The 20,959-nt window shown below is 45.5% G+C and overlaps 1 protein-coding gene and 1 long non-coding RNA gene across 2 annotated transcripts; both read right to left on the reverse strand.

Annotated features, from left to right (window-relative positions):
- Positions 1-4,504: 4,504 nt before the first annotated feature.
- LOC144901159 (ras-GEF domain-containing family member 1B-B-like) lies at positions 4,505-8,521 on the reverse strand. Its single transcript, XM_078794342.1, has 11 exons — positions 8,456-8,521; positions 8,256-8,375; positions 8,044-8,181; positions 7,267-7,449; positions 7,051-7,113; positions 6,840-6,917; positions 6,634-6,736; positions 6,391-6,470; positions 6,115-6,306; positions 5,829-5,952; positions 4,505-4,701 (listed from the first exon to the last, which is right to left on the reverse strand). Exons 1-11 carry the CDS (start codon positions 8,519-8,521, stop codon positions 4,505-4,507), a joined length of 1,344 nt encoding a protein of 447 aa, XP_078650468.1.
- Positions 8,522-18,846: 10,325 nt separating this feature from the next.
- LOC144901199 (uncharacterized) lies at positions 18,847-20,127 on the reverse strand. Its single transcript, XR_013629349.1, has 3 exons — positions 20,072-20,127; positions 19,591-19,840; positions 18,847-19,095 (listed from the first exon to the last, which is right to left on the reverse strand). It is a non-coding gene; the product is annotated as an uncharacterized LOC144901199 (long non-coding RNA).
- Positions 20,128-20,959: the final 832 nt, after the last annotated feature.

Here is a 20,959-nt window from a genome sequence, read left to right on the forward strand (position 1 = left end):
CTGATGGAATTCTCTAATGAGAGTTCGGTCCAGGATCCTGTTCGATGGCACCCAGCTCCTCTCCTCTGGACCGTAGCCCTCCCAATCAACGAGGTAGTGAATGCCTCGACCCCATCGTCTGGAGCGGAGCAAGCGCCGGACGGTGTAGACAGGATCTCCATTGATGAGACGAGGAGGAGGGGGAGCAGGTGTCGGGCGGACCAGTGGACTCTCCTGGAAAGGTTTCACTCTAGAAACATGGAAAGTTGGGTGTACCTTCATGGATCGGGGAAGTTGAAGTCGGACTGCCGACGGACTGATGACCCTTTGGATGGGGAAGGGACCAAGGTAGCGAGGAGCCAGCTTCTTCGACTCCACCCGAAGAGGCAGATCCTTGGCCATCAGCCACACCTTCTGGCCAACCCGGTATGTTGGTGCTGGGGCTCTCCTGCAGTTGGCACTGGTGGTATAGCTGCTGACCGACTTGAGGAGTGTAGCACGGGCTCGGGACCAGGTTCGGCGGCATCTGCGTGCATTGGCCTGGGCAGATGGACAGGTGGCCTCTTCTTCCTGACTGGAAAACACAGGTGGCTGGTAGCCATAGACACACATGAAGGGTGACATGCCAGTAGCAGAAGAGATGAGGGAGTTATGGGCATATTCGATCCATGTCAACTGTTGTGTCCAGGCTTGAGGTTTGCGAGAGGCCATGCACCTCAGTGCTTTTCCTAGCTCCTGATTAGCCCTCTCAGATTGGCCGTTAGATTGGGGGTGGAAACCAGAGGTTAGGCTCACAGTAGCTCCTAGGAGATGGCAGAACTCCTTCCAGAAAGTGGAGGTGAATTGTGGCCCTCGGTCTGAGACAACGTCTCTTGGCAATCCATGAATGCGAAAAACATGGTCAATGACCAACTGTGCAGTCTCTTTGGCAGATGGTAATTTAGGTAGCGGAATGAAATGTGCCATTTTACTGAATCTGTCAACAACTGTAAGAATGACTGTCATACCGTTAGATGCAGGCAGGCCTGTGACAAAATCCAAAGAGACATGGGACCAGGGACGAGTGGGCACAGGCAGAGGCTGGAGTAGTCCGGCAGGAGGCTGGTTGGTGGACTTGTTTTGGTTGCAGGTTGGACACGCTCGCACAAATTCCTTGACATCCCTCTTCATAGAAGGCCACCAGAAGCGCTGAGCGAGGAGATGGTTGGTGCGAGCGGAGCCAGGGTGGCAGGCAAGACGGGAGTCATGACCCCATTGTATGACCTGGGATCGAAGATTTTCCGGGACAAAGAGCAGGCCGTCAGGGCACGCACTAGGACCGGGCTGATCTTGGAGGGCCCGTCGAACCTGTTCCTCCACCTCCCAGGTCAGGACTGCTACCATGCAGGGATCAGGCAGGATTGGGGCAGGCTCTGTGGAATGTGTGTCATCAATCTGGAACTGGCGGGAAAGAGCATCTGGTTTGGTGTTACGTGAACCAGGACGATATGACAGAGTGAAGTTAAAACGGGTGAAGAATAAAGCCCAGCGGGACTGCCTTGGGTTCAGGCGTTTAGCAGAGCGGATGTACTCCAGATTTTTGTGATCGGTCCATACCAGGAATGGGACTGTGGTTCCCTCCAGCCAGTGGCGCCACTCCTCCAAGGCTAGCTTGACCGCTAGCAGCTCATGGTTGCCAATGTCATAATTGCGTTCTGCAGGGGACAGTCGACGGGAAAAGAACGCACAAGGATGTACTTTATTGTCATCACCTGCCCGTTGAGAGAGGACAGCCCCGACTCCTACATCAGACGCATCCACCTCCACGACGAATTGTCGGTCAGCATCCGGCATCTGGAGGATGGGAGCTGAGGTGAACCGGTCCTTCAGGGTGGCAAAGGCCTTGTCAGCCTCTGGGGTCCAAGCGAAGGGCTGCTTGGTACTAGTCAGTGCAGTCAAAGGAGCAGCGACTGTGCTGTAGTTCCGGATGAATCTCCGATAGAAGTTGGCGAACCCCAGAAACTGCTGCAACTTCTTTCTGTTCCCTGGAATAGGCCAGTCTGTCACCGCCGAGACCTTCGCTGGGTCCATCTGGATACTGCCATCCGCCACGATGAACCCCAGGAAGGTTGCTGACTTGACGTGAAACTCGCATTTCTCCGCCTTGACATAGAGGGAGTTCTCCAGGAGGCGGCGGAGGACCCGCTGAACATGGCAGATGTGTTCGGACATATCCTTGGAAAAAATCAAAATATCATCCAGGTAAACGAAAACAAACTTATTCAGCATGTCTCGCAACACGTCATTCACCAGGGCCTGGAACACAGCTGGAGCGTTGGTGAGGCCAAATGGCATGACCAGGTACTCATAGTGGCCGGATGGGGTGTTGAAGGCCGTCTTCCATTCATCCCCCTCTCGGACTCGGACAAGGTGGTAGGTGTTCCTGAGATCCAATTTTGTGAAGATGGTGGCTCCCTGGAGTAGCTCAAAAGCAGAGGTCAAAAGAGGCAAAGGGTACCGGTTCTTGACTGATGTCATTCAGTCCACGGTAATCGATGCAGGGTCGAGGTGAGCCATCTTTCTTCCCCACGAAGAAGAATCCGGCACCGGCTGGAGAGGAAGAAGGGCGAATGATCCCAGCAGACAAGGAGTTACTAATGTAATCGTCCATAGCCTTTCGTTCAGGAGCAGACAAAGAATACAGACGGCCCTTGGGTGGAGTGGTACCTGGGAGGAGGTCAATGGAACAGTCATAGGGACGGTGTGGTGGCAGGGACATGGCTTTGGATTTGTTAAAAACCTCGCGTAGATCGTGATAGCACTCAGGAACGTTAGAAACGTCAATAGCGGAAGCAGGTGGGACTGGGCAGCGGTGCAGTGAGGCAGAGTGTAAACAGGTCTGATAGCATCTCTCACCCCATTCCTTGATGGTGCCAGAGACCCAATCAAGGTGAGGATTGTGCAGGCGGAGCCAAGGGGAGCCTAGGATGAGAGGTTGATTAGGTGAGCGAAGTAGGTGGAAGCTGATTGTCTCACGGTGGTTGCCTGAGATCATCATGGAAATGGGTGAGGTGATACTGGTGATGGTGCCCAGAAGATGGCCATCCAGAGCGCGGACGGGAATGGGTTCGGGTAAGGGGCGACTCTCAACTCCCAACTGGCAAGCTAAATCAGTGTCCATCAGGTTAGCTTCAGCACCAGAGTTTATCAGAGCGGACAGGGTGTTGGTTACATTGGGAGAGTGAAGAGAAACTTTGAAAAGAGGTTTACTGAAGTTGGAGGATTGCAGGTTTGTTGGGCTCAGCCGGACCCCTCCTACTTCCGGTGAGCCCCGTCTTTTACTGGACAAGTGGCGACACGATGCCCTTCTCCTCCGCAGTACAGGCACAGGTTGAAGTCGAAGCGATGTTGGCGCTCTTCGGGAGAGAGCGAGGCATGACCGATGTCCATGGGTTCAACGTGATCAGCAGACGCAGAGGTTGAGTGCATGGTCAGAGATCGGCGATCACAAAGAGTCTGGCGCCCTCTCTCTTGACGGCGGGTCTGGATCCTGCGGTCAATGCGGACAGCTAGGGCGATTGCTTCATCCAGGGTGGAAGGTCGATCATGGGAAACCAGCTCGTCCTTCAAGTAGTCTGCCAGGCTATGGAGGAAGACATCCACCAAGGCCTCCATACTCCAAGAACTGCGTCTCGCCAGGGTTCGGAAGTCGATTGAGTAGTCTGCCACTGACCTTCGACCTTGACGGATCGTCATCAGAGCCTGTGATGCTTCATCTGTAGACGATCCCAAGTCGAAGACCTTCAGCATCTCCTCAGCGAACAGGTTGAAGGAAGAGCACACAGCTGTCTGGCGTTCAAATTCAGCCGTTCCCCAGAGTCGTGCACGGCCAGTCAGATGTGTGATTGCAAAACCCACCCTCGCTCCCTCCGTAGCGAAGGTTCTAGGTTGCAGAGCAAACTGTAGTCGACAGCTGGTAAGGAATGCCCGAACCTGTGCAGGATCACCATCAAAGCGTTCAGGGTTGCCGACCTTGGGTTCTGGAGCAGTGGTGGTGAAGAATGGAGCAACAGAATCAGACATGTTCGGATCAGACTGATGTGGGGTAGGTGCAGCGGGCGGTGGCTGGTTGGAGAGCAGATTAGCGATCTCAGCCAATTGCTGTTGTTGTTGCTGAATCTGCTGCTGTTGTTGCTGGCTGAGCTGAAGCAGAGAGGACATGTCAGCAGCCATGCGGCTCACCTTTCCCTCAGTGGATTCCAGGCGTTGCATAGCGGAGGGTGTTTCGGGTCCTCTGCTGGGAGAACTGCGCGCTGGGTCCATGTTGGTCGGATCGTACTGTCAGGGATCAGACAGAACGAGGACCACACGAGCGTCACAGTTCAAGATGTTTATTGAAGCTCCAGCAGAGATCAGGAACGAGTCTTTATTCGGCAGAGGCACAGGCAGGGGTCAGGCGGAGATCGTGGTCAGGGCAGGTCAGGTCGTTGTGGCAGGTGGTCAGGACAAGGCAAAGGTACCGGCAGGGGTCAGGCGGAGATCGTGGTCAGGGCAGGTCAGGTTCTGGTTCTGGAGTCAGAGTCGAGCTGTGGGCTGAAACAGAGAGCAGCGCTTCGTGCAGGCTTGCAGACGATCCGACAAGAGGCACTGAGTGGGGGAGGCTTATGTAGAGCAGGCAGGGCAGGTAATCATTGGCTGCAGGTGTGCAGAGTGTGTGTTGGAGGGAGCTGGGTGTGGGGTTGGCTGGCCAGGCAAAACAGAGGGAGAGACTCACCAGGAGGAAAATAGCATGGGGAGAATGGATCATGACAGTATTCTTGCCCTAAATCAATGCTACTATGTTATTTTCTGTCATGCCCCCCAATGGACATATATTCAAGAGTCATATTGCAGAGCGTATTTAGAGTGGAATTTCATGTTGACTACGATAAATTAAAAAAAAAAAATTATGAGGAACTGCCAACATGTTTGTTATCATGTTTATATGGCTACTATATTGGATAATACAAATGTAAAGGTGATTATATGGGTGTTAATATTTAGAGGGTTCTAATAATGTTGCACGGCGGACAAATGGTTAGCACCTCACAGCTAGGAGACCCGAGTTCAACTCCACCCTCGGCCATCTCTGTGTGGAGTTTGCATGTTCTCCCCGTGCATGCGTGGGTTTTCTCCGGGTACTCCGGTTTCCTCCCACATTCCAAAAACATGCTAGGTTAATTGGCCACTCCAAATTGTCCATAGGTATGAATGTGAGTGTGAATGGTTGTTTGTCTATATGTGCCCTGTGATTGGTTGGTGACCAGTCCAAGGTGTACCCCGCCTCTCGCCCGAAGACAGTTGGGATAGGCTCCAGCACCCTGGTGAGGATAAGCGGTAGAAAATGAATGAATGATTTCTTATGAGAAAAATCTATTTGGTTAGCATCCGTTTTGGTTTGAGTAAGACCTTTTGGACTGAAACCATGGCCTCAGAGTCTCATCCTCAAAGCATTTAGATGAATAAAATTATCTGCCCCAATGGCTGAGCAGAACAAAAGTGAGTGAGCATCCTGAATGATGCTGGACTGATGGGACAGAGGATCTTCAGAGAAAGAAAGGAATATAAGAATGGTTTTGAATGGTTTATTGTTTTTTCTTTTTTTTTAATTTTTGTGTGAAGAACCCCCAAAAAGATGGACGGCTGTCCTTCACGATGCCTTCAGAGATCAGATGGAGCTCTGCAGAAACAAAACACCACACATAACTTTAACTAATTGTTTCATAAAAAAATAATACATTCATCCCTAATCCACATGCAGTCATTTTTATCCATATAATGTACATGATAAAGTATAAAACAAGACAAGATATAACAGCGGGTTGATTTACCGTCTTCGGTGATGATCGGCATGGTGATGAGAAACTGAAGGATTGTCTCATCTCTGTGGAATGGGCATATGGCCTGACGCCAGAGCAGAAACTGGCTGATCGGCTTTGTAATATCCTCCAGTTTCTGAAAAAAAAGAAAACACATTTGAGTCAAATCTAATCATAGCTACCTACACTTACATACACTATACTCATCCATATTTTATTTATTACATTTGTGTGGTTTATTTGGTTAAAGTACAGATTAATGATGAAAACCGAGGTGTGTGTTTAATTGTGTACCAACCTCGAGGTTGATGTGTCCATTAGGAAGCCTGCTAGCACAGCTTTCATCCAGGAAGAAGATGTCCTTCATGAGAAGACAGAAGAAAGGAATGACAATCTTCTCCTGGGTGCTGTCAGCAGTGTTGGACATCTCAGTGGCGTCATGGAGCGCAGTGCGATAGTTCTTGAAGTTATAGGATGGGTCCATCAGGTTCTGAGACAACCAAGAATAAGGCAATGATAGTGTACTGTGTCCTCCATGATGGTATTTAGTATTTGGTCATGTGATTTTTCTCACCTCTAAGGTTTTAAACCTGTGAGTGTTGTCTTTATTCCAGGTCTTTTTCAGCTTGGAAATACAGTTCATGTTCATCCCCGCTGAAAGGTAGAATCACAGATTTAGTGACACACACAAAAAGAGTCCATCTGTGCTTTTTTTGTAAGACAACAATACTTCACTATCAGGTCTAGAAAAAGAAAAAAGAAAAACTCAAAAGCTGGAACAAAAGGCAGCAGAGTTCATGGTAAAAAAAATACTCACCAATGATGGCCATTAGGGAGTTGAAGTTTCCAATATCCAAACACTGCTGAGCCACATCGATGAAGAACTTGACCACTCCATCTCTGTGTTTCTTCTTGGTCGGCTGCAATGCCAGAACACGAATAAGTCACAGACTCCTAAACAACCCGTATGGAGCGCCATGAAATCTTTACAAGCTGACTAAATGCAAACACCAGTGAACATACCATACAGATCTCAGTAGCCACAAGGGAGCTCAGTCTGTTGAACCACCTCACATAAGCCTCAAGGTTGCTGCCCTGACACTGAAAACATGCACATGAGAGACAAAAAAGACCAACACACAAACACCTGTAAGTCAGTAAGTAGGGAAAATTGGTCATGTCATGTTTTAAGTCCAGACACACACAGACATAATAACTGTCACTGCACATCTACCTGAGGGTTCTTCACTGCAAATGATTGGGTGAACTCCTCCGGCCCGATCAAACTCATCCTGTCCTGGAAGAAAAAGAATCAGCAATAAAAGTTAAATGGTGATGAAGAAAAATCTTTCAAAGTTGTATTTGTACACCACACCCACATATTTACTGTATGACTAAAGGTGTGGTTAGTGTACAATATCATACTATGGAGTCCCAAGTAAGTGCTTACTATTTCAATGTGTGTGAGCTGCTGGGCGAAGATGATGGGGTCATCGCACATGCTCAGTATGCCGCTTCTTTCCTCCGGTTCCGGTGAGGCAGGATGCTCGGCTAGCATGGAGTTTAGCACAGCGAATGTTGACTTGCGTTTCATAAGACGGTCAGTCGCCTGCTGTATGTCTCGTAGTGAGTACTAGTGACAAAAAGAAAGGGAAAAAATATATCATATGAATAGAAAGTGATGACGAGTGAACTGTGTGTCAGTGCCATTAGCTGACCAAAAGACGCATATGCACCATCTAGTGAACAAAATGAGTTTAGCGCTCTCTAGTGGACAGAACAAAAAGTAGCATCAGTGCAGTCCAATGGAATTGAATGGGGATTTACAGCTCTATAATATAGTATATAATATAGTTAGTGTCATCTAGTGTGGAAATTTTCAACCACTGTGCCGTGGTGCACTAGTGAGGAATTATCACTTTTTTTAATGAAATTAACATTTATTAATAATTTTCTGCAAATATTATGTAATTGTCTAGTGTCCGTGGTGTAACGACTGCCCGAGCAATGTAATATTCGTCCGTGTGGGAACACGAAGCTGATTGCATCGTTCCTACAATAGACTAGTGATGCACGTGAGAGGTCATGGCGACATTTTGTAACATTTTCGGTTAGTGATGTGCCCCAAGATCCCCCCCCCCCCCCCCCCCCCCCAAAAAAGGTGGCTCAGGAAAGGTGGAGAAACACTGATCTAGTGTTTGATGTACGGAGGAAATGTGACACTAACCTCGTCCACGCCAGCTACATGATGTGTTATATCTCTGAGAGAACGCATCATCCGCTCATCGCTGAAGTCGTGTGGAAAGGCCTCAGTCCACTCAGTCATCAGCTGCACCAGCTTCTTCGCCTCTTCGTAGAGACGTATCTGAAGAAACATCAAATGTAAGCATAAATACCTTGTCAGTTATTACAACTTGTTGTCAGTTGTAATCTACAGACCTGATCTAGCAGGTCATCTCCAGAGCCCTGCTCCAAACACAAGTGGCAAACTCGTGTCATTAGATCATAGGGCTGCAGGAAGAGACGTGAAGTCAACAGGAAGTTGAAGGCGTACGGCTTCTAATGATGTGAAGGACACAGAAGGGGATGGTGAGGACAAGTGAGGCTGACAAGTGCATTGACAGAAAGATGGAACTCACATCAGGGTAGTAATCCATGTGTTGGATCAGCGCCTCAAGAGATGCTGAAACCAAATTGTTTGCCATTTGCCTGTAATTGAACATGTTCACCTGCAAACAAGACAATAAACAACAAAATATTATTTTCATTCTCGAAGTCAACGTGTAAGTAAACAAGTGCAAGTTAGTCGTTATATTTCATATTATAATGAACACGTTACTACACACAAATCACACGTTACCAGCCTGTAAAAAATAACAAAACTAACCAACAAAGCAGAACATCTAATATCAGCAAATTGTTTTACGATGTATTTCTTTTAAGCCGTGCGTTTTATTTTTTCCAGCGTACCTGTCCAATGATGCAGCTCAACGTTCCGTTAGCCGTTAGATGAAAATTATTTAATTCTTCGTTCGATTTACTTTCGATCCGATTGACGTTATTTTATCTTTATATTTTTACAATAAATACACAAAACTGTGTTACAACTGGAACTTTATGCAATTAGACAATTAGAAAATCGCACTTACCATCGCAATGATGCAGTTCAACGACGTTAGAAAGTATCCTGTCGATGTATTTTTTCACAAAAAATCCAGACAAAACAAATCAATCTTCAAGCAGGTTGTTCGTGATGCTGTCAGATCCCTTGGGTGTTTACCCTCCTGATATTTCAAGCACAGTAAACTTGATTTCTGGAGGCCCGATAAACCTGACCAATCAGGGCCAGGTGAAAAGTCTCACGATCAAGGGAACCAATCGCAGCAGAGTACATAAACTGTTCAGTTGCTGCCATCCATCCATCCATCCATCCATCCATCCATTTCTATACCCTGTAAAAAAAAAAAAAAAAAAAAATGGTGACTATAATTATTTGAATTATTATCTAGTTATCTATCAATCAAATGGTTGTTTGTGTACATGTTTAAACTTTAACATTATCTAATAGCATTATAGAGGAGAAATAACCCATATATTAATGGGAATTTCTTTTACAAATATTTCTACATTAAATAATTCATTAAAACTACAGGCGGCACAATTGTAATGATAAATTATGAATTGATTTAAAATCCCGAAGAACTAAAAAAGAAGGTGGTTTTAAGAAGTGTTAAAACAAAATGTAGCAGTTGTCATGCAATGCTATGAATGTCATTGCTAATATTTGATCAATGTAGACATTTACTTGTCCTGATCCCCTTGCCCTGCTGCGATTGGTCCGCTTGGTACAACGTGGTCCCACTTCTGCGCTATGATTGGTCAGGTTTACAGGGCCTCTGGAAGTCAAGTGGCGGGTTGCTTGCTAGCAACGGATAACCTGCTGAAATCACTTTTGTGTGGCTCGTGAGTGACAGAAGTAAAAAAAAATAGACCGTTTTAATTTCTGACGGTTCACCGAACTTAATTCAGCTATATCACTCGAAAGGTCGGTGTGATTTGAAAAATTGTTCTGTTAAATAACGTCCCAGTTTTAACTTCCGATACAGTTTTACATATTTGTCGTTAAGTGTACTTAACGTCGCTCAGGTGGAAAGTGCATCGAACGAACGGCTGTGTAACGGCTAATGGAACGTTAGTGTACTGTAAGAAATAAAACCCCTAAAACTTTGAAATTCTTATTATTAGTAGTAATTTTCTTGATTATGAGCTGAAATTTCATATGTGTTGAATTAGCGTGTGTGTTTATTGTGGGGTTTTTTTGCAGGTGATCATTCCAGTTACGAAGAAATCCCTTGAGGAAATGATCCATCACTTGGATTTCTTCCCTGATGTGAGTTCCAAGCAGTCATTGTTTTGTTTTTTTTATGCACTTGCAATCTCACTTGTCTTCAGCATCCTGTTCTGTGTCCTTCACATCATGAGAGGTCAGACATCTTCAACTTCCTGTTGAGTTCACGCCACTTCTTGCAGCCGTACGAGCTAATGACACCAGTTTGTCACCTGTGCTTGGAGCAGCAGCGCTCTGGAGATCATCTGCTATCAGGTAGGTGGATTATAAACACACACACACGCATAATATTGCTGACATGTTGACACTTTTGTGTGCAAACATTTTTAAACACATCTTCACCAATTAAACATTTCACCTTCATGCTAATCTTCGATTGCAAACATTGATTTTTTTGTGCCCAATAGATGGTACTAACATACCTCTTTCTATCCACTAGATGGCACTAACTGCTGTCATTTGGCATACACTACATGACAGCTGCCATGCTGGATTCAATCCACTCGATGGCACATTTATCTCTGTTCGGCCCATTAGACTGCACTGATACTTTTTATTTTGAGAAGGTACTGACATGCCTCTCCACTGTTGGCAAAGTCATTATCACACAATTTCTGTCCACTAGTTGGCACTAACACGTCTCATTTGGTCCACTACATGGTGCAGATGCTTCTTTTGGTCAGCTAATGGCACTGAAAAAGTCACTTTCTATTCATATGATATATTTCTTCCCTTCCTTTTTGTCACTAGTACTCATTGCGAGACATACAGGAGATGCCCCACCGTTTTATGAAACGCCAGTCAACACTCATCCAATATGAAAAGGAATTCACTGGATTTTCTACGCTGAAAAAGTCCTGGAATATAAAGACAGGAGAAGATTGTCATTCCTTTCTTCTGTCTTCCCATGAAAGACATCTTCTTCCTGGATGAAAGCTGTGCTAGCAGGCTTCCAAATGGACACATTAACCTTGAGGTTGGTCCACAATTAAACACACACACACATTGACTTAGTGACACATTAAGAAATAAATGAGTAATCACAATGCTATGATGTAACAATGCCACCTTGTGGATGTGTATAGCACACAATTGCTTGTGTACAGTTGTCCCTCATTTATAACGTAGAATTGGTTCCAGACCAACAATAAATTAATTTCTATGATAATGTTAATAAATGGATAGACCATAGAAAAACATGTTTATGACTTTCTAAATATGTTATTTAAACATCATTGGAGACCTGTTGACATGAAATAACACCTCAATAGTCACCTAACCAGTTAGCCTTGAATTTATTTGTTCTTAACTTAACTTCATGCAGTGTTAAAGGGGACCTATTATGCTTGGCCCTTTGTATTGTATAGAGTGATGAAAAATTATTATAACATATTGAAAACTTTATTTAAGCTGTCTATTGTCTTGTATTTGGGTGAACCATGTAAACATGTATTATAGTTAATATTTTAAGGTATGAACATTTGTATGAATCAGTTGTCTGTACATTTAATCCAAATTGGATCAACCCAATCAATATGATGATATGCTAAGAAGTTCTCTATGTATTTATATATAAATATAAGTAGTATGGACTTTCGCCAAGGCTGCCCTTTGTCACCGATTCTGTTCACAATTTTCATGGACAGAAATTCTAGGCGCAGCCAAGGTGTTGAGGGAGTCCAGTTCGGGGGCCTTAGAATCTCATCTCTGCTATTTGCAGATGATGTGGTTCTTATGGCTTCTTCGGGCTGCGACCTTCAGCGTTTACTGGGACGGTTTGCATCTGAGTGTGAAGCTTCTGGGATGAGACTCGGTACCTCCAAATCAGAGGCCATGGTTCTCAGTCGGAAAAGGGTGGAGTGCTCCCTCCGGGTTGGGAATGAGGTTCTGCCCCAGGTGGAGGAGTTTAAGTATCTCGGGGTCTGGGTGGCGTGTGAGGATGGGGAGCATGCTCCTCGGAGTGGGGCCTGCTGGGGGGGCGGTGCTCTTCTGGGCGTTTGGGTGTCTGCTGCCACTGGTCCTATGCTCTGCTGCATCGCTGTCCCTGTCTTTGCCCATCCCCAGTCTTGCCTTATGGCTCGTCGGGGATGGTTCTCCGGTACGTGGGTGGAGCGCTGCTGATTCTGGGGGGGGTTGGCCCTCCCGGTGGATGGTGGGGTCTGTTGGTGGCCTTGCGCTGGTCTTTACTCCTCGGCTCTGGTGCTTGGCCTCCCCATGACTTGGAGCTATGGCTCTCCCTCACGGGGGTGAGCTGCCCGGCGGGTGTCGTTCGGCGCGGTGGAGCGCCTCACCACTCGCCTGCTCGCCCCCTCCGCTTGCTCATGTGCGGGCCTCCTCCCCTCACCCGCTCCTTTGTCTGCCACACTGCCGTAGCCCTGATGCCGTGGTCGAGGGGAGTCTGGAGGTGCTATGCCTTGGCGGTCCGTACCTCCCTGGGCTCGGGGCCTGGTTGTGGGTCTGGGACCCCTGGGTCCCCCGCCCTGTGATGCCCCGGACGCCCCACCCGGGGACGTCCACAGTGTGTGCTTGCGTGTGTGTGTATTGAGTGGATGGGGTGTGCGCGTGTGTCTGAGATTATTTTATGTATTTATTGTTTTAAATACTTAGATAAATAATGATTATAATTATAATTATATATATATATATATATATATATATATATACATATTGCACTGCTTCTAGTAAGGTTGTTAATAATCCTGCATGAGTTACTGGTTTTTCCGTTGATGTTATCATACCTCTGTTTTGCCAATATTGTGCAAAGATATGTACTGTTGAATATACATATTGGCTATCAGTATAATTTGTCACCTTTTGACCTTTCATTAATGTGCATGCTTCTGTAAGCGCTATGACTGCATAGCCTGTTATTGTTTTTCCCAAATAATTTTTCCTTTGAGGAAGCATCTACAAAATCACCCCTTTTTGTTAGTGTCTGATCTAATAAGTCTGGTCTACACTTTGCAGTTTGTGTTGTTAGCTCATAACAATCACGTGGTTGGCCTTCCTCAGGGAATGGTAGAAGGGTAGCTGGGTTGAGCGTGGTGCATCGCTCAAGTGTTAAATGTGGTTTAGCTTCATTTAAGATTGCTTGTTTTCTGTCTGTTAGAATGGTTCGCCCTTGTCCTGTCAACTGATGGCCTAAATACTTCACTGATTGCTTACAAAATTGTAGTTTGTCTTTACTCACTTTATGGCCTTCTTTCGCTAATTGATGCAATAAGGCTATTGTGTCTTCCTAGCATGACTGACTATCTGGTGACGCTAGTAGGATGTCATCTACATATAATCGTTTCTGGCTTCCATTTGGGGGTTCAAACGTGGACATACTGGCCATCATTGCTTGTGAATAAATTGTCGGGCTTTCACAATATTCTTTTGGTAAGCGTGTGTACGTATATATATATATTTTTTTTCTTTTTACTGCAAATGTAAATGCGAACCTGAACTTTCTTTGTCTATTTGAATGGAGAAGAATGCCTGATGTCTACTACGGTGAACCATGTGACATCTGTTGGTCAAGAATTTAACAATGTGTGTGGGTCAGGCACACAAGGTGCTCTCGCCACCACAGTTTGATTTACAGCTTGTCCTATATCATTCTCCATCCCACAGAGAGTGGCACTTTTTTTTTTCACTGGGAAAATAGGGACGTTACATGGTGGGTTATCGCATTCTACTAAGACTTAAGTTTTTAACAAATCTTCTATTGCTGGTTTTATTCCTTCATATGAATTTAGTTTTATTAGGTGTACTTGTACTTATACTACTGGTTCATCATTTGGTTCTGGTTGTATTTGTTAAGACAAGCCTAGTCATGCTGAATATAGCTTTTGGATTTAGTGAATTCAGCAGCGTGTGTGGATCTGCAACACACAGAGATCTTTGGATTACTGCGTTGTTTACTGCTAATAAGTCCTGAACCATCCTCCACCCTGTTGATGGAGGTGCCTTTTTCACAGGAAATATTGGTGTGTTTACTGGGGAGTCAGCACATTCTATTAGTACACCTGCCTTCTTTAGATCTTCAATCACTGGCTCTATTCCTGCCATTGCATCTGGTTTTAGAGGGTATTGTTTTATCCTGGGACGATGCTCTGTTTTGGGTCTAACTATGACAGGTGCTGCTCCTTTCGCTAATCTTACGTCTGTCATTTGAGGTGTACACTGCGGGGGTTGCTCTCCTAATTCTTCATTTGGTGCTGATGCTCCCACTGGCTGTTCCAATTGTTGCCTCAACACGTTGTAAGGACCTGAATATTCATTATCATCCTATAGAGTTTAACTAGTCTGTTTCAACTAGGGGAGTCTACCCTCCACGGAATTTAACTGTCTGACCTGATAGAGTCTAGAATTGTCAGGGTTTGTTACACTTCTATTTTACTTTTTTCTCAGCACAGAGGACTCCGCCATCCTATGTAGAGTTTAACTAGTCCTTTTAAACTAGGGGAGTCTACTCCTCCACGGAATTTAACTGTCTGACCTGCAGGGTTTGTCTCTTCTTCTTCTATTTTACTCTTTCTCTTCTATTTTACTTTTTCTCACTTTCATTTCTTTTAAACAAAATTTGTACTCACAGTCTCTGCGTCTCTGGATTTCCTTCAACCTTCGGATCCCAGCCCGCAAGAGAGGGACCAGTCCCGGAAAGGGTCTGAATGCTGTGGCCACAGTCTTGCCTGGATCTCGCTTGCCCGCTGGGATCGTCAGGTGTCTTGGAATCCGGCTCGAAGGACCAATTAAAATGTCAGGTTTAAAAATCCCGACGCTTGTAAAAAACACTGCCTGTACAAAGGAAGACACAGAGAGATGAGTTTCTTTTTACTTGCAAGGAGAGATGATGGAGACTGCACAGTTACAATCCTACTACCAACTCTGAAACAGCCTCCATTCTCCTCGCTATTTATTGAATCAGGAACGCCCTAGTTACACATGGTTTCACCTGCTAAGGGAAGGGGGGTCTAACTATTCCAGTTGAAACCGGTTCTTTTGCACAACATGTTATCCATAGTGTGTGGGTATCTCCTCTTTGGCATGTGATCTTCCGGAGACACTCACACACACACACACACACACACTCTTTGAGGTCACATCTACTTCTGACCCGTGCAGCTACGTCATCTCGAGAGTGTGATAAAACTATCTGCTGAGAGAATGTTCTGTCACGTTCTGTTTTCTCTAATCATGATATACACCAAAATGTACAAGCGACACAACATTAATCTTACTTTTGCCACGTGAGTGATATGAAATGCTTGTAGGTCATAAGAAAATAGGTCATAAGAATATAGTAAAAATAGGTCATAAGAATATAGTAAAAATAGAATAACTTTATGTGCAATTCTTCCAACAGGCGGGTTTCTTCTTTGTTGAGAAAAAAGACAAATCCCTTCGGCCATGCATAGACTACAGAGGCCTTAACGACATCTCCATAAAGAACCGGTATCCCCTGCCCCTCATTGCCACCGCCACTGAGCTCCTGGAAGGAGCTAAGATTTTCACCAAGCTGGATTTGCGTAATGCCTATCATCTTGTCAGGGTACGAGAGGGGGACGAATGGAAATCAGCCTTCAACACCCCAACCGGACATTATGAGTACTTGGTGATGCCCTTTGGACTGACCAATGCCCCAGCAGTGTTTCAGGGCCTTGTCAACGACGTTTTGAGGGACATGTTGAATATTTTTGTGTTTGTGTATCTTGATGACATTCTTATTTTTTCTCGTGATGAACCTACCCATGTGCAGCATGTCAGGAAGGTGCTGCAAAGGCTCCTTGACAACCAGCTATTTGTGAAGGCAGAAAAATGTGACTTTCACCAGTCTTCTGTATCGTTCTTAGGGTTTATTCTGTCCGAGGGGGAGGTGAGGATGGACCCGGGAAAAGTCTCGGCAGTGGCAGAGTGGCTATCGTAAATATATCAGAAATTTTAGCTCGGTAGCCTCTCCTCTGCATGCCCTCACCTCTCCGCACAAACCATTTCACTGGACTTCTGAGTGTGAGAAAGCTTTTGTGAAGCTTAAGGAGAGCTTCACCACAGCCCCGGTGCTGGCCATCCCTGATCCCCATCTGCAGTTCGTGGTTGAAGTAGATGCATCAGATATTGGAGTCGGAGCCGTCCTGTCCCAGATCGGTACAAAAGACGGTAAACTGCATCCATGTGCCTTTCTGTCTAAAAAATTGTCTTCGGCAGAGTGCAATTACGACATTGGGGATCGCAAGTTATTGGCAGTCAAGACGGCTCTTGAAGAATGGAGACACTGGCTGGAGGGGTCTACGCTGCCGTTCCAGGTATGGACTGACCACAAAAATTTGGAATATCTCAAATCCGCCAAGAGATTAAATTCTCGACAGGCTAGGTGGTCATTGTTCTTCAGCCGTTTCAATTTTACCTTGTCATACCGTCCGGGTTCCAAGAACACCAAGCCGGATGCTTTGTCCCGCATTTTTTTTCCTTCGGAAAAGGAACCTGAGGAAGTCGCAACCATCCTACCTAACTCGTGTTTTGTCTCAGCCTTGCAGTGGGTAATAGAAGACAAGGTTAGGGAGGCAGGACTTGAAGTGCCTCGGCCCCCGAACTGCCCTCCAGATAAATTATTTGTTGTGGAAGCCATGAGGGGTCCGGTCATTCATTGGGCTCACACCAATAAGACCTCCTGTCACCCTGGGGTTAAAAAGACCATATTCGTAACCCAGCAACGCTTCTGGTGGCCCAACATGGCAAAGGATGTTTCGGAGTATGTCTCTGCCTGTCCTGTTTGTGCTGCGAACAAATCTTCATCACAGAAACCCGTGGGAGAACTCAGGCCCTTGTCTATTCCCCACCGGCCCTGGACCCATATCTCGTTGGACTTTGTTTGTGGATTGCCCCCGTCAGAGGAGAAGACAGTGGTACTCACAGTTGTGGACAGATTTTCCAAGATGTCATGGTTCATTCCTTTTGTTAAAGTTCCCTCGGCCAAAGAAACGGCCGAGGCACTGATGAACAATATATTTTGCATTTTTGGTTTCCCTCAGGACATAGTGTCCGATCGTGGTCCTCAATTTATCTCCTTGTTTTGGAAGGAATTTTGCAGCTTGCTGGGATCCACAGTCAGTCTCTCATCTGGATTTCACCCCCAGTCGAATGGACAGGCAGAAAGGATCAACCAGGTGCTTGAGACAAAGTTGAGGTGCCTCGCCTCTCAAAACCCCTCCTCTTGGGCTAAACAACTCTTGTGGGTGGAATTGGCCCACAATACTTTGCCTAGTGCATCCACCGGTATGTCTCCGCATCATGTGGTATTTGGTCACCAACCCTCCTTGTTCCCCTCTCTCAGCAAGGATTCCGTGGTTCCCTCCGCCTTGGCCTTGGTGGGCCGCATCAAGAGAGTTTGGCAGAGGGCCCGCAAGAACCTTCAAAGGCAGTCTGATATTTACAAGGTGGCGGCGGACCGTAAAAGAATTCCTGCTCCTGCCTATACGGTGGGCCAAAGAGTTTGGCTGTCCTCCAAGACCCTTCCCCTGAGAGTGGAGTCTAAGAAGCTTGCTCCTAGGTTCGTCGGCCCATTTCCAATTTCCGAAGTTATTAATCCTGTCTCAGTCCGTCTGAAACTACCTAGGTCCATGCGAACCCACCCATCCTTTCATGTGAGCCAGATAAAGCCTGCGAAAACCAGCACCCTGGTCCCACCAGCCTGCCACCCACCACCCGCCCGAATCATGGATGGAGGTCCAGTTTACACAGTCAGGAAACTGCTGGCTGCTCGACGGCGGGGTCGAGGTTGGCAGTATCTCGTCGACTGGGAGGGATATGGACCTGAGGAACGCCAATGGGTACCCTCCCGGTTCATTTTGGATCCCTCCCTCATCAAAGACTTTCATGTAGCTCACCCTGAGGTTCCTGGGCCGTCAGGAGCCGGCCATTGAGGGAGGGGTTCTGTCATGCCAGCCATTGCCTAGACCGCCTTCTCCTTGGAGACCCCGCCTCCTGCCTGATTGTGCTCAGGTGTCCCTCATCACCCAATTTCCGGCTGCTATATATTGCCTCTGATTCCTCCTGTCTGGTGCAAGTTTGTTGTACTCTCATGTCTCGTTCTAGCATTCCTTGTCATCGCCTCGCCTGGTTCTCGACCCTCGCCTGCCTTTTGACCTCTCCTACTGCCTGCCGCTCTTGGATACCTTTGCCTTATTGGACTGACTTCCTGTGTACCGACCCTCACCCGCGTGTAGAACCTTACCTCGTGCAGTGCCTGCCAATTCTGCCTTTGGGTCCTCCTTCCCACGTCCTGCCTTGACAAAATGAAGTTTTCAATATGTTATAATAATTTTTCATCACTCTATACAATACAAAGGGACAAGCATAATAGGTCCCCTTTAACACTGCATGAAGTTAAGTTAAGAACAAATAAATTCAAGGCTAACTGGTTAGGTGACTATTGAGGCTTTATTTCATGTCAACAGGTCTCCAATGATGTTTAAATAACATATTTAGAAAGTCATAAACATGTTTTTCTATGGTCTATCCCTTTATTAACATTATCATAGAAATTAATTTATTGTTGGTCTGGAACCAATTCTACGTTATAAATGAGGGACAACTGTACACAAGCAATTGTGTGCTATACACATCCACAAGGTGGCATTGTTACATCATAGCATTGTGATTACTCGTTTATTTCTTAATGTGTCACTAAGTCAATGTGTGTGTGTGTTTAATTGTGGACCAACCTCAAGGTTAATGTGTCCATTTGGAAGCCTGCTAGCACAGCTTTCATCCAGGAAGAAGATGTCTTTCATGGGAAGACAGAAGAAAGGAATGACAATCTTCTCCTGTCTTTATATTCCAGGACTTTTTCAGCGTAGAAAATCCAGTGAATTCCTTTTCATGTTGGATGAGTGTTGACTGGCGTTTCATAAAACGGTGGGGCATCTCCTGTATGTCTCGCAATGAGTACTAGTGACAAAAAGGAAGGGAAGAAATATATCATATGAATAGAAAGTGACTTTTTCAGTGCCATTAGCTGACCAAAAGAAGCATCTGCACCATGTAGTGGACCAAATGAGACGTGTTAGTGCCATCTAGTGGACAGAAATTGTGTGATAATGACTTTGCCAACAGTGGAGAGGCATGTCAGTACCTTCTCAAAATAAAAAGTATCAGTGCAGTCTAATGGGCCGAACAGAGATAAATGTGCCATCTAGTGGATTGAATCCAGCATGGCAGCTGTCATGTAGTGTATGCCAAATGACAGCAGTTAGTGCCATCTAGTGGATAGAAAGAGGTATGTTAGTACCATCTATTGGGCACAAAAAAATCAATGTTTGCAATCGAAGATTAGCATGAAGGTGAAATGTTTAATTGGTGAAGATGTGTTTAAAAATGTTTGCACACAAAAGTGTCAACATGTCAGCAATATTATGCGTGTGTGTGTGTTTATAATCCACCTACCTGATAGCAGATGATCTCCAGAGCGCTGCTGCTCCAAGCACAGGTGACAAACTGGTGTCATTAGCTCGTACGGCTGCAAGAAGTGGCGTGAACTCAACAGGAAGTTGAAGATTATTCTGTCCTCACGATGGTGTGACGTCTACCAAGGCTAGACAGATAGTGAACAACCAAAGAAGTACTCCGTGGCCATGTATGTTCTTAAAGCTTTACTTGGCTTGCAGGTAGTAATCTCTTGTAACAAGTTGTAAAACTGTAATACACAAATAAAACAGTGTATCAGCAATGTGTACAGGCTTCATCAAAAATGAAAGAAAATGCAAAGTGAAAGTATAAAAACTCAAAATGAAAACGTTTAGCCTAGCTAACAGTCACATGTGCAAATCTAGCATAGCATTCACATTCAAATGTAGCTCAAAATGCTAGTTTACGTTTTATTAAACACTCATATTTGCAGAAACACATATAAAACTTCAAAACTTACGGACTAAGATACCCCAAGGCTGAAAACTGCAGATGAACCGTCACTGATGTGCACTGTGTGGTGGCTGTGTGCAGACTGAGTAGCTGGAACACGTTTGGGCAAAAACGAAAGCTATCTTAAGTTTGGCCAAAAGGGGGCAGTGTGAGAGTGTGTGATTAACTAAGATTTGTCTTGAAAAATGCAAAAATAAATGTGATAACAGTACAAAGATGGCTGACCTCTGATGATGTGAAGGACACAGAACAGGATGCTGAAGACAAGTGAGATTGCAAGTGCATAAAAAAACAAAACAATGACTGCTTGGAACTCACATCAGGGAAGAAATCCAAGTGATGGATCATTTCCTCAAGGGATTTCTCGTAACTGGAATGATCACCTGCAAAAAAAACCCACAATAAACACACACGCTAATTCAACACATATGAAATCTCAGCTCATAATCAAGAAAATTACTACTAATAATAAGAATTTCAAAGTTTTAGGGGTTTTATTTCTTACAGTATACTAACGTTCCATTAGCCGTTACACAGCCGTTCGTTCGATGCACTTTCCACCTGAGCGACGTTAAGTACACTTAACGACAAATATGTAAAACTGTATCGGAAGTTAAAACTGGGACGTTATTTAACAGAACAATTTTTCAAATCACACCGACCTTTCGAGTGATATAGCTGAATTAAGTTCGGTGAACCGTCAGAAATTAAAACGGTCTATTTTTTTTACTTCTGTCACTCACGAGCCACACAAAAGTGATTTCAGCAGGTTATCCGTTGCTAGCAAGCAACCCGCCACTTGACTTCCAGAGGCCCTGTAAACCTGACCAATCATAGCGCAGAAGTGGGACCACGTTGTACCAAGCGGACCAATCGCAGCAGGGCAAGGGGATCA

Source organism: Doryrhamphus excisus, linkage group LG10 (assembly GCF_037039965.1).
Source record: "Doryrhamphus excisus strain RoL-2023G ecotype Guam linkage group LG10, RoL_Dexc_Guam_v1.1, whole genome shotgun sequence".
In the NCBI taxonomy this organism is placed as follows: Eukaryota; Metazoa; Chordata; class Actinopteri; order Syngnathiformes; family Syngnathidae; genus Doryrhamphus; species Doryrhamphus excisus.

Bases quoted from the DNA above. Each gene is read 5' to 3' on its own strand.
- LOC144901159 (XM_078794342.1), bottom strand. From the start codon at position 8,521: ATGGCAAACAATTTGGTTTCAGCATCTCTTGAGGCGCTGATCCAACAC. The intron at 7,450-8,043 runs GTTAGTGTCACA...TTTTGTCACTAG, and splicing joins ATGTAGCTGGCGTGGACGAG to TACTCACTACGAGACATACA. The intron at 5,953-6,114 runs GTTGGTACACAA...CTTTTTTTTCAG, and splicing joins ATGGACACATCAACCTCGAG to AAACTGGAGGATATTACAAA.